This window comes from Notolepis coatsorum (genome assembly GCF_963971535.1).
Source record: "Notolepis coatsorum genome assembly, contig: SCAFFOLD_78, whole genome shotgun sequence".
Taxonomy (NCBI): domain Eukaryota; kingdom Metazoa; phylum Chordata; class Actinopteri; order Aulopiformes; family Paralepididae; genus Notolepis; species Notolepis coatsorum.
The window spans coordinates 1,092,115-1,105,236 of NW_028174160.1; the positions used below are offsets into that span (position 1 = coordinate 1,092,115).

At 41.3% G+C, this 13,122-nt stretch overlaps 1 protein-coding gene across 1 annotated transcript; it reads right to left on the reverse strand.

Moving 5' to 3' along the window:
• Nucleotides 1-749: 749 nt before the first annotated feature.
• On the reverse strand, nucleotides 750-5,306 carry LOC311247622 (cadherin-related family member 2-like). Its single transcript, XM_084338645.1, has 4 exons — nucleotides 5,205-5,306; nucleotides 4,171-4,377; nucleotides 3,171-3,326; nucleotides 750-1,910 (listed from the first exon to the last, which is right to left on the reverse strand). Exons 1-4 carry the CDS (start codon nucleotides 5,256-5,258, stop codon nucleotides 1,590-1,592), a joined length of 738 nt encoding a protein of 245 aa, XP_084194771.1. The 5' UTR covers nucleotides 5,259-5,306; the 3' UTR covers nucleotides 750-1,589.
• Nucleotides 5,307-13,122: the final 7,816 nt, after the last annotated feature.

Sequence of the window (13,122 nt, forward strand, 5' to 3'; positions counted from 1 at the left end):
GATAGATAGATAGAAGAAAAACAAACCTGTGCGAGTCTTAATTCTTTATTTTTGTCAATATACTATGCAGTATACTAATATACAATGCTATATTACATCTGTTCTAGCAATGTTGTACCAATGTTTACCATATGTTACTGTTTTACCAATCGTATGCTACAGCAGTAAAGGTGTTAATAATTGGAATGGTTTGATTTTTTTTTTTTTTTTAGAAATCATGGAATTAATGTAAAAACACAGAAAGTATATTTAGATTCAAAGGCAATTTTAATAGCTTTCAATGAATACAGTTTCTCTCCTGTGAAATACAGTTAAAGCATTCACTTTTGACAGCCCTAGTATTTACAGGACATAACATTGTTCAAATAACAATGAAAACATGACAAACTGAATTTAAATAATCCACATCAGTAAAACTAAGAGGCCTTGATTTTCCATTTTAGCTTTAGCATAACAGATAACAGATAACTCCGTCTCTCCCTCACTATCTGGTAACGCATGGTCTGGTGGTTTCATAACAACACTGTGGCACATATTCGTTAAGGCACAGCACACAGTCACAATCTTGTCAATGAAAGAAAAGTCCTCGCCTTCAAATGGAACCAGCAGTTGGACTGGTATGGTATTATGTAGCATGCGATACTTATTGCGTACCAAACCGATCACTCTTTCAACATGGACCCTGAGGTGAGCTATTTGCTGTGTCTCTTCTACAGATTTTGGATCCATCTGGGCACGTCCGCTTGTGAATCCAGGGATTTTCACAGATGCACACATTAATGAAACATGGTCCCCAATGTCAAATCCACGGTCTGCTAAAACCAAGTCTCCAGGCAACAGTTTATTGAGGAGACCACTGTTCTCGGTCAGATGCTTGTCACTTACACGCCCTCCCCACCCTTTGGAAATGAAAGAGATAGACCCCTGTGGTGTAATGCCAATCAGGTACTTAACAGTGTGCTTTTGCTTGTAGTGGGAATATGTCTGTGCCTGCGCTTTCAGATTTGATGGTCTCAGTGCCAATTTCAAAGCAGTCCAGAATAACCGCAACACGATTGCCAAAAGCCTCTACAAACTGATGTGGCATGGTTAGTTGGAGGCAATGTCTTGGGCCAGGCACGTGGGGGCATCATTTGAGCTGTGGGCATCCACTGTGGTGCCGGCGGGGTCTGAGATTGAGGCAATATGGCTCTTGCAAAAGTCCCCATCATCTGCAGGAAGAGTTGGGTGGTGGCCTGCTGCTGCTCCTGCATGGACCTACTTGTGCTGTATAATGACAATACATTTTAATCTAATCTAATCTTTAGACAAGGTTTAATAAGGTGCAAGGTTCAAAGTAATCTATTATTAGTATCAATTTATTTGTCTAAAGATGATCCATGATCCTTTTTGATGACTGCTATGGTAGAGTGTGAACTCTCAAATGGCAACGATAAATACTAGGTGGTGGACAATTAGCATTTCAATGGTGTGGGGGTTGCAGCCATCGCATTCCAATGTAAGTGTCCTTGAGCAAGACGCTTAACCCCCTTAACCCTCCTGCAAGACTGGGTCTCGGGCTGCCTGTCTGTTCTCCTCCTCCTTCTCCTTCAGCTGAGCCTGTAGCAGTGAAGGGCTTGGGGTAATATGTGGACTGTATGAAGGCATCTGAAATTCTCTCTCTTTAGTATCTTGCCAAATTCTGATGCAGTCAGCCTGCCCTCTCGCTCCTTGTGCCACAGTGGACATGCAGCCTGTCCCGTCATTTGCAGTTGTAGTTGTCTTGCTTCCTCAAGATCAAAGCTCTGGATGTGCTGTGGTGTTGGTATGCCTATGTCTGGAGAGAGGGGCATGGGGATGGTCTTGGTACAGTGAGAGGATACAGGCAGGGATGTTGTTGGGTTGGTCTGTGGTCGCTGCAACAGTGGGAGCTGCAGCGAAAGAAAAAAGAAATAGATTAGAAATAATTTGTCTCATTTCTTTCTCTCCCCCAGAACCATTACCATTGTGGTTGGAGCCCAGGCTCAAAACGGCTTAAGATCTTGAGGTAGAAAAATGCTGTTTTTGAGGACTTGATTAGAAATACAAAACAATGAATAAAAAATATATATATATTACAGAGGTGTTCCATAGACTCACAGGAATTGTGTAAAAGTGCCCAAATAGTGAAAGAAATAGTAAAATAGTTCCCCTTTAATATGATCTATGTCTCTAATTCTCATATTGGCGCATTCTTCCAATTCTCCTCTCACAATATTCACCCTCACTGAACTGAGTCATCTGAAAATGTGCTGATTTGTGATGTCAGAGACTGTATCAGTCTCTGTATCAGGTAATAGGCCCTAATCATTTGTAATAAGATATTGATGGCTAGTGCATTTGTTTGGCTATTTACATTTACATTTAGTCATTTAGCTGACGCTTTTATCCAAAGCGACTTACAAGTTCTGTACGACAAGTCATCAGGAAGGGTACAACTCTATCAGCTGAGTAACAATGTTCATCAAAGTGTTGAGTGCTACAGTGTAGGTTAGTTTATTAGGACAAGTGCATGACAGTAAGGTTAGTTAGGGTTAGATTTCTTTATTGTGTCTATTTATTGTGGCTATTGTGTCACAAAGTAAATAAACTCCATTTTAAATGGTGAACGCTGTGTCATTTATGTATAATGTAGACCTTTTTTTATTTGTATGTCAGCTCTTCGACTGCCAGAATGGAGTGGACTCAACCTTGATGACTTGGACTCGGACTCGGGTAATGGGGACTCGACTTGGGCTCTTCTTTGGTGACTTGGACTTGGACTCTGACTCAAACACTGGGGACTCGACACTCGACTCAGACTCGATATTTAGTGACTCGACTACAACACTGAAGTAGTGATGTACTGACTGTACACAGTACCAACGGAACAACATACTGTATGAAGTAGTGATGTACTGACTGTACACAGTACCAACAGAACAACATACTGTATGAAGTAGTGATGTACTGACTGTACACAGTACCACCAGAACATATGAAGTAGTGATGTACTGACTGTACACAGTACCAACAGAACATATGAAGTAGTGATGTACTGACTGTACACAGTACCAACCGAACAGCATACTGTATGAAGTAGTGATGTTTTAATGATTACTCTACATAAAGCAACTTTGATATTTCAATTCTTACATTTTCCATCTCCTTACCTGCACAACCATAAATTCTTTCTTTTCAAAATCCAGCTCCAAGGGTTTTTGGACCATGAGTTGAACTTGAGTTGCGCTTTCTGCAACGGTAAACACAGGAACTACGGCGAACACATCCTTGACGTCTCCAGCCAGGGTTAGCTTGATTTGTCCTCCCTGCACAATAAACATAATGATTCATACTTAATCACAAGTAACCACTCAGGTCTTGTTATGTGTCATACAGTTGGACAGTACAACAGGACAACATGGTCTCTGCTTTTTTCATTGAAGTGTTTTGAAACAGTGATAATAATTATATTATACAGTATATACTGTATATATATGTATCTATAATTGTTGGATATGTCTGCATATATCCCTCCCTATTCACATACCTGTATAATAAAATTTAATAATATGTACAGTATATATTATATCTATATCTGTATATATCCCATACCTACTCTCAATAGTTATACCACTGGCCAGCATGGCTTACCACCATATTCTTATATTCAGAGTTAATTATATTGTTTACACTGCTTATTTGTATCATTACAATAGTTGTATTGCCTATATTAATGTATTATACTATTACCATGCCCCTCTCCCATGTACCCCCCCCCCCCCCCCCCCATGCTACTACTGTATGATGCCCGCATTTCCCCAAGCGGATCAATAAAGGAATATCTTATCTTATCTTAGTACATTACCTGTATCACTTTATATAATTATACTGTAAATACATGTTGCATATATTACCAGTAGCTTGTTATATATATCACATTTAATTACTTGTACATTGTATATTATTATTGCACTTAACTGTTACAGTCTGGTACACTCTGGTTAGATGCCAAACTTCTTTTTGTTGTACTGTACTTGTGCTGTATAATGACAATACATTTTAATCTAATCTAATAAACATCAAATTAGAGACTGTTTTTTTCTTTTCAATATCTCTGTTTTTGTTTATCTTTTTAAAGAATAAAAAAAAAAAAAAAAAAAATCCTGTGACCTGGTCCGCATCTCTGACAGTGATGTCGAGGGGGATGGATCCTGATGAGTGCTCAATAATCTCTCCTGTGAAGGTGTCCTGCGGGACACATGTATCTTCGCACCTGTAGAATTCGGGTTTGTTGTCGTTTATGTCGAGAATTCTGATCTGTACCTCTGCAGTGGTGAAGGCATACACCCCATGGATGTTCAGATTAGCCTCAGTAGCCTAGAAGAGAAGAGAAGAGAAGAGAGGAGAGGAGAGGAGAGGAGAGGAGAGGAGAGGAGAGGAGAGGAGAGGAGAGGAGAGGAGATAATTGATAACTTTACTGCTAGGCTCATATTTAATACTAGTACTACTATTACTACTACTACAACTGCTACACTACTACTGCTACTACTACTACTACTACTACTACTACTACTACTACTACTACTACTACTACTACTATGACAACTGCTACTGCTAAGACTAGTAGTAGTAATTTAAATCATTATTATTGGAAATAAATAAATAAAAGAGACATGTACCTTAACAATCACAACAACCTCAACAAAACTTCCGTTGCCAATGGTTTCACGGTCGATTTCGGACTTGACTGATATTTCTCCATTATCTTGGTTGATTTCAAAAAGGCATGTATTGTGTTCAATTACACTTGCTTGACTTGCTCACAATATAAACACACAGTAATACAGTAGATGATTTGTTTTATCCTATCCAAGGGATTCGTTTTGTGACATTAATTCACATTACCTGGCATTAGCAATAGAATGACAAACAGCAAGATGCATGTCATGATGTCAGCATGTATTGTGTTCAATTACACTTGCTTGACTTGCTCACAATATAAACACACAGTAATACAGTATGCTTTGTTTTATCAAGCGCGCACACACAGTGTTATATTAACAAACGCATTAATCAATAGTAACATATATCGCGCACGCACGCACACACACGACGCACACACGGTGTTATAACCAAATAACGCTCTGATTAACAAATAGTAATATATAGGTTTCTTTAGACTAGAATAAGTTAAATTAACTTACCGTCTCTGGAACGTTTAACGCTGGTCTGTAACGCTGTGACTGAGAAAAATGCATTTCAATAGTAATGTATATAAATTAAGAGCTTACTGATTGAGAGCTAAATCCACTGCCGACAGAAGAGACGCAATATTTACTTCCTAGTCCAGTAAAGTCCACGGCACTCTCTCTCTGCCTCTCTCTCATTTTGCCGAGGGCGGAGCTCGTCCAGCACGTTGTCACCAGCTGTATGAGAGCGCCCCCGCTGGTCATTGTTAACATTAACCACACCAAAACGACGTCATAACGGCAGGCAAACAGCTGTTCCAGGACTTTTCCCAGCTGTACACTGGTAGATATGTGTTTTGTATTCTATGTGTACCCACTGGTAGATAGGTGTTTTGTATTGTATGTGTACCCAGTGGTAGATAGGTGTTTTGTATTGTATGTGTACCCAGTGGTAGATAGGTGTTTTGTATTGTATGCGTACCCAGTGGTAGATAGGTGTTTTGTATTGTATGTGTACACACTGGTAGATAGGTGTTTTGTATTGTATGCATACCCAGTGGTAGATAGGTGTTTTGTATTGTATGTATACCCACTGGTAGATAGGTGTTTTGTACTGTATGTATACCCACTGGTAGATAGGTGTTTTGTACTGTATGTGTACACACTGGTAGATAGGTGTTTTGTACTGTATGTGTACACACTGGTAGATAGGTGTTTTGTATTGTATGTGTACACACTGGTAGATATGTGTTTTGTATTCTATGTGTACCCACTGGTAGATAGGTGTTTTGTATTGTATGTGTACCCAGTGGTAGATAGGTGTTTTGTATTGTATGTGTACACACTGGTAGATATGTGTTTTGTATTGTATGTATACCCAGTGGTAGATAGGTGTTTTGTATTGTATGCGTACCCAGTGGTAGATAGGTGTTTTGTATTGTATGTGTACCCAGTGGTAGATAGGTGTTTTGTATTGTATGCGTACCCACTGGTAGATAGGTGTTTTGTAGTGTATGTGTACACACTGGTAGATAGGTGTTTTGTACTGTATGTGTACCCACTGGTAGATAGGTGTTTTGTACTGTATGTGTACACACTGGTAGATAGGTGTTTTGTATTGTATGCGTACCCACTGGTAGATAGGTGTTTTGTATTGTATGTGTACACACTGGTAGATAGGTGTTTTGTATTGTATGTGTACACACTGGTAGATATGTGTTTTGTATTCTATGTGTACCCACTGGTAGATAGGTGTTTTTTATTGTATGTGTACCCAGTGGTAGATAGGTGTTTTGTATTGTATGTGTACACACTGGTAGATAGGTGTTTTGTATTGTATGTATACCCAGTGGTAGATAGGTGTTTTGTATTGTATGCGTACCCAGTGGTAGATAGGTGTTTTGTATTGTATGTGTACCCAGTGGTAGATAGGTGTTTTGTATTGTATGCGTACCCAGTGGTAGATAGGTGTTTTGTATTGTATGTGTACACACTGGTAGATAGGTGTTTTGTATTGTATGCATACCCAGTGGTAGATAGGTGTTTTGTATTGTATGTATACCCACTGGTAGATAGGTGTTTTGTACTGTATGTATACCCACTGGTAGATAGGTGTTTTGTACTGTATGTGTACACACTGGTAGATAGGTGTTTTGTACTGTATGTGTACACACTGGTAGATAGGTGTTTTGTATTGTATGTGTACACACTGGTAGATAGGTGTTTTGTATTGTATGTGTACCCAGTGGTAGATAGGTGTTTTGTATTGTATGCGTACCCACTGGTAGATAGGTGTTTTGTAGTGTATGTGTACACACTGGTAGATAGGTGTTTTGTATTGTATGTGTACACACTGGTAGATAGGTGTTTTGTATTGTATGTGTACACACTGGTAGATAGGTGTTTTGTATTGTATGTGTACACACTGGTAGATAGGTGTTTTGTATTGTATGTGTACCCATTGGTAGATAGGTGTTTTGTATTGTATGTGTACCCAGTGGTAGATAGGTGTTTTGTATTGTATGTGTACCCAGGGGTAGATAGGTGTTTTGTATTGTATGTATACCCAGTGGTAGATAGGTGTTTTGTATTGTATGTGTACACACTGGTAGATAGGTGTTTTGTATTGTATGTGTACCCAGTGGTAGATAGGTGTTTTGTATTGTATGTGTACCCAGTGGTAGATTGGTGTTTTGTATTGTATGTGTACCCAGTGGTAGATAGGAGTTTTTGTGTTTTTCCGCTGACTCTCCAATCAGTGGGAGAGCCCCATCTGGAGGTCAGCTGTGCGGACGCTTCTATTCACTGAAGAGCTCTCGCCGTTATTCAGCGCCTCCCTCCCCGGAACCCCAACAGTTTATTACATCTGTGCCCTTGGTGCGGCTCAGCGCACAGAGCGGAGCTGGTTGTAAACGACGTCGTGCAGGAAGAACCACTTTCCCTGGCGATCCGGGCCGCGCTCCAAACGTACGCTCGTAAAGTGCTCCGACGCACTTTACGAGCCGGCGCACAAGCCGTTAAAACACACACGAGCTCGTAAACCGGTATGCACACCGAGACGACACACACACACGCACACATGCACGCATGCACGCACGCGCCGCCTCCACCTTTAATACACTATTGATTACTTACAGCCATATTGCGTGTAATGAGGAAACCCTCACACAAAGCCCAGTCACGCTGCACTTTCCACCCAAAGGTCATTATTGAAGTGAAACAAATCCATCTAACTTCTCTTTCACGTGGCAGGGAATCTAAACGAGGAAATAATGCGTTTTGTAGTTTTGTTCAGGGAAATTGAGGCATGAATATTTCAGCGTTCTCTCTTTCAGGGGGAAACATTGGTCGGATTAATTGCTTGTGAACGTGAACGCGGGCCAGTTTACGTCTTCATGAATTTGGAGACACAGCAAACCATCAAGGACCAAATGCTGTGTATAAATGGTAAATGGCTGCATTTATATAGCAGCTTTCATCCAAAGCGCTTTACAATTTGTTCCTCACATTTTTACCAATTGAAAAATTGCCACTGAGCAAATGAATAAAGGGCAGATGATTTACGGGGTTTTTTGTAGATACAGTATTACATTTTTCCATCCGGACACATGCAATTTGAAATATGAATGTAGAATATAGAATATCAGGCCTATAAATTACCATATTATGGCCAAGTCATACATCTATGGATTGGGCCAAATCTCATCTTTACAATGGCAGAGTTCAATCTGGATTTAGTACCACCAGGCGCCCCTGACAGGGCAGCAAAACGGTGAATGAAATCTACTGTAAGTACAGTTACTTTTTTACAATGTAAATAGCTCTGCCATTTTTCATCAGATTACAACATGTTTTTTTTTCTAGACGCTCACAGAAAGGTAAAGAAACTAGCTACGTTCTATTTTATGGCAATAACGTTCAGGTTTGTTCGACCGTGAGACATAATCATGAACAATTATGTTGAAAAACTATTTCACATCTGACGGCTCAAATCTGACAGCCACTGGCATGAGCTGGGTAGTGTACTTTTATGAAAATCGAAAGCCCTGGGTCTCTTCTTTCAAAAGAGTATACTAACTTTTGGTTGCGCCCATTTCCTCGTGTCAATATCCGCCGGTTTCTGACTCGATGCGCTGAGATTTCTATAAACTCATATTTTTCATATAACACTTAAAATCTTTGGTAAACAAACGTAGTGCTGAAAATATACACCTTGACTGCTGTTTTGATATGGTTATGATCTTTACTCTTGGCTACATTAAAAAAAAATAATGTTTGATTAATTGATACGGACTGTATTGATCTATTTATGGCGTGACATTTTTGACGGTCCGGTACCGGACCTCTAGGGCTTAAGAGGATAAAGGACCCTGTCTGGAATAAACACTGGATGAAGGATTACCTCTGTTCGCTCGGGCTAGAGAGATAGATAGGTGCGTCAACCATGCTCTAGTCCCAAGTCATTAATGTCACTTCTCAAGTCAAGTCCCAAGTCATTAATGTCACTTCTCAAGTCAAGTCCCAAGTCATTAATGTCACTTCTCAATTCAAGTCCCAAGTCATTAATGTCACTTCTCAATTCAAGTCCCAAGTCATTAAGTCCAAGTTAAGTTTACAAAATCCATTTAATAGTTAAGAAAACAAACACATCTATGAATTTACTATCATGTAATATCACTTCAACAGCCTCAGGTCAGCAGGTCAACAGGTCAACAGTCTCAGGTCAACAGTCTCAGGTCAAGAGGTCAACAGGTCAACAGTCTCAGGTCAACAGGTCAACAGGTCAACAGTCTCAGGTCAACAGGTCAACAGTCTCAGGTCAACAGGTCAACAGGTCAACAGGTCAACAGGTCAACAGTCTCAGGTCAACAGGTCAACAGGTCAACAGTCTCAGGTCAACAGGTCAACAGGTCAACAGTCTCAGGTCAACAGGTCAACAGCTCGGCCCTCCACCTTACAGACAAACCTCCATTTAACTGAACATATACAGAATACAGAATAGCCTGATGGGGTTAGAACATAATATTCTAACAGAGTTCAAATCTTTGATAAATAATAAGTTCCAAAGAGGGCACTTGGACTGTGAAGATTCGATGTCAAGCCTAATTGAAGACGGATCTGATTAAAGCTAGCCAGCCACCACCCTAAAGGTGCTCCCGCGGTAGAGCGGACAGTGCGCGGAGCGGACTATTTGAGCTTTCATAGTCGAGCGGACCTCCGCGGACCAATTTCCTACATGTCTCGCACCAGTTTACAAAATGTTTCCCACGCTGTTCAACTTCTGTCATGTCGTCGTCATCCGATGACAAAATAAAGAGTCTGTGTTATCTCCGTTTCCAATATTTCGATAATTGCACACTTCATTTAGAAAAGTCATTCAAACATCTCAAGTTTCTTCAGATGATGAAAAAAGACATGGTCCAAATGTATATGAATTGGAATGGGTGACGATTAGCGATAGTAAAACTAAATTTAGCGTCGTCTACCTGCCAACGTTTTACCGAACCAATCCTACCCATTTAATCATGATCCTGCCCCACTCTCACTTGGCACGGAGCGAGTGGTCAGAGTAAAATGCAGATCGGCGTTGCAGCGGACTAAGCGTCTGTCTACCACCACAGAGCCAGTGGGGTCGAATCCAGCTGTGGTGCCTCTGGCCTGGCCGACCGTCCACACTGACACAATTATCAGTGTTAGCGGGTGGGAAGCCGGCGAGGGTGGGTCCTGGTCGTTGTAAACAGCGACTCCTACAGGTCGGTCGGGGCGCCTGCACAGCGAGTGAAGGATATGGGAGAGGTAGTGTGTTCCTTCCACACGTTACACTCCCCCAGTGAGAGTCCACGCTGCCAGGTGAAAAGAAGCAGTGGGCTGGCTACATATGTGTCAGAGGAAGCATGTGATAGTCTCCACCCTCCCAGACCGACGGTAGGGGGTAGAGTGCGCAACGACCAGGAAGGGGATTGGGAACTGGCATAACAACTAACATTGGGATGAGAGAAAGATGGAAAAAGAGAAAGAAAAAAAAAGAGAAAAAAAGAATATGCAGATCGGCGTCACATTAAATGCAGGTCGATGTCGACCAAAGCAGAGCAAAGTGAGCGGCGTGGACGTCCCTGATGTGCATGTGGATGTGTGTGCAATGAGTGTAGATGGACCCACACATCAGACCAAAAAATTTAAGTACAATACCAAGAGGGGGCCCTTTTTCCTAGAGGTCACTGTTTATGTTTATTAGGATCCCCATTAGTCATGTTTTTTTTCTGCCACCCCTACACCTGGAATTGCCACAATACACATACAAATATGAAACATTCAGTGTAAATCAGTCATATATCACATACATAATCAATAGAAAATAAAACAAAAGGTCATAGGTGAATCCATTTCACTGTTTAATGGCATTACAGAAGCTAACTTTAATGATACCATGGAATCATCTACTTTAAACCAGGATACTTCACACATTTCATCTGGAAAGCTTCTGTCAGGTTAGAACCTGACATGTTGATTCATTCTGAATGAGATTTAATGTCCGGTGATAAACAGAAAAAGTGGTAAATGGGTTTAAAACATATCTGATAGGTTTAAGAGAGTCAGATACGGGAGACATCTCAATCAACGTTGACTTACTTGCTCAAGAAATGATATGGAATTATAAGGATTTATTATTGTCCTTTACTGTTCAACAGAGTAATATTACTAGTGAGTACAATATTTAGGGCATAACAGCATGGAGAAAATCTGTATTAACATTGTATTTCCAATATTAACCTCAGATTGATCTCATCCAATGGACTACATTTTAGTAAAGTGGGAAAATATCAAAATAGAGATGTGATCTAAACATTTTCAGCTTTTTTTGTTGCATTTTCTTGTCCTGAAATAGAATCAAGATGTTTGAATCTTAAAAATTACAATTTTACTGAATTCCTTGGGTCAAACTTGTTTGGGGAGCCTCAAAAGTTATGCTGTTTTCTTTTTCAGGTTTTGGTTAAGGATAGGTGTATAATAAAGGGTTGAAAATAAACCCCATGGGACATTATTTCAACCTGTTACCTGGCAGAATATTAAAATAGACACTTCAAGGATTAACCCTTTCACTGCCACACGATAGAAGGTTAACCCTTTACTATCACACAACCGACGGTGATGCTCCATCATTAGCATCATTAGCTCTGCATTCGCGGAGCTAATGATGCTAATGATGGAGCATTGCCATCGGTTGTGTGATAGTAAAGGGCTAACCTTCTGTATTGTCACAGTTGAAAGTGTGAGGATTGGCCCATTCCCCGCCACACGCTTCTTCAAGGTACTGTGAGGATTGGTCCATTCCCCGCCACACGCTTCAGGAGCGATTACCAATTTCCATCACGCACCTGTTGTTGTTTGTAATCAGCGCTCCAGAAGCTTCATATACTCGGGCCTTTCTGTCAATCGTTGTCGGGTCGTTTTGGATTACTACTGCTACTTTGCCTGTTCCCCCCGTTGTTGTGCCTCGTCTACTTTTTCTTCAGGACGTCTCTGGAAGTCGCCGCTGTTGTGTATCTCTATCATCCGTTGGAGCTGTGCCTCGTTGCCCGCTTTGCGCGTTTGCGCTTTGGTGAGTTTTTGGAACGAACCTTTTGGATTATCTGTTTTTTGTGTGTTTGGATAACACTGAAGAAATACCGTTTTTGTTTTGTACTGGACTCAGCTAAACTTGTGTGTTGGTAACACTGAAGATTAAAGTCACGTGTGATTGTTCTGGGCTCAGCTAAACTTGTGTGTTGGTAACACCGAAGATCAAGTCACTTGTGATTTATACTGGACTCAGCTAAGGAGGACTGGACTGCACTGCCTCTGTGTTCAGTTGGATTGTTTATTGACCACTCTCTCTCTCCGTTTCCTCCCCGAGTTGGATCTGGGAGTATCTGCAGAGCCGCAGAGGCAGTGGCGCTACGCCGTTTCCCCACCTCTATACCGGGAGGATCTGCAGAGCCGCAGACAACTCTGCCAAAAACGTTCTCCCTTTTTGTTATCCTGATTGTTATTTAGCTCTTTTCTGATTCTGTAATAAATACGCCCTAGTATTTGGCTAACTCTGAACTACCTGTCTGTGCCGTGCTGTTGGGGTCGGTTTCAAACCATAACATTACGACCCGACCATGACGACCCCAGCCGACACAGACAGAGTCAGGGCAGCGTTGGCGGTCCAGATCGAATTGACCAACGACCACAGCCTACAGTTAGGTGCGGCTGCGGCTGCTGTACAGGACCTCCGAGCCCAGGTCCTGCCTATTCAGGAGTCCCATAGCTCTCTGGCTACCCTGCAGACAGCCCAGGGTAATCAGCAGGCTGATATTCTTCACCAATTACAGACGTTGAGTGAAGCATTTAACGACCTGCTTGTAACCCCACCTACTTCAGGAGTCCCGGCTAGAGCACCACCCGCAGC

Coding starts and splice junctions, on each gene's coding strand:
- LOC311247622 (XM_084338645.1), bottom strand. CDS start 5,258: ATGCATTTTTCTCAGTCACAGCGTTACAGACCAGCGTTAAACGTTCCA. Junction 3,327..4,170: donor CTGTCAGAGATGCGGACCAG/GTCACAGGATTT, acceptor TTTATTGTGCAG/GGAGGACAAATCAAGCTAAC. Junction 1,911..3,170: donor AAGAATTTATGGTTGTGCAG/GTAAGGAGATGG, acceptor CTTTCGCTGCAG/CTCCCACTGTTGCAGCGACC.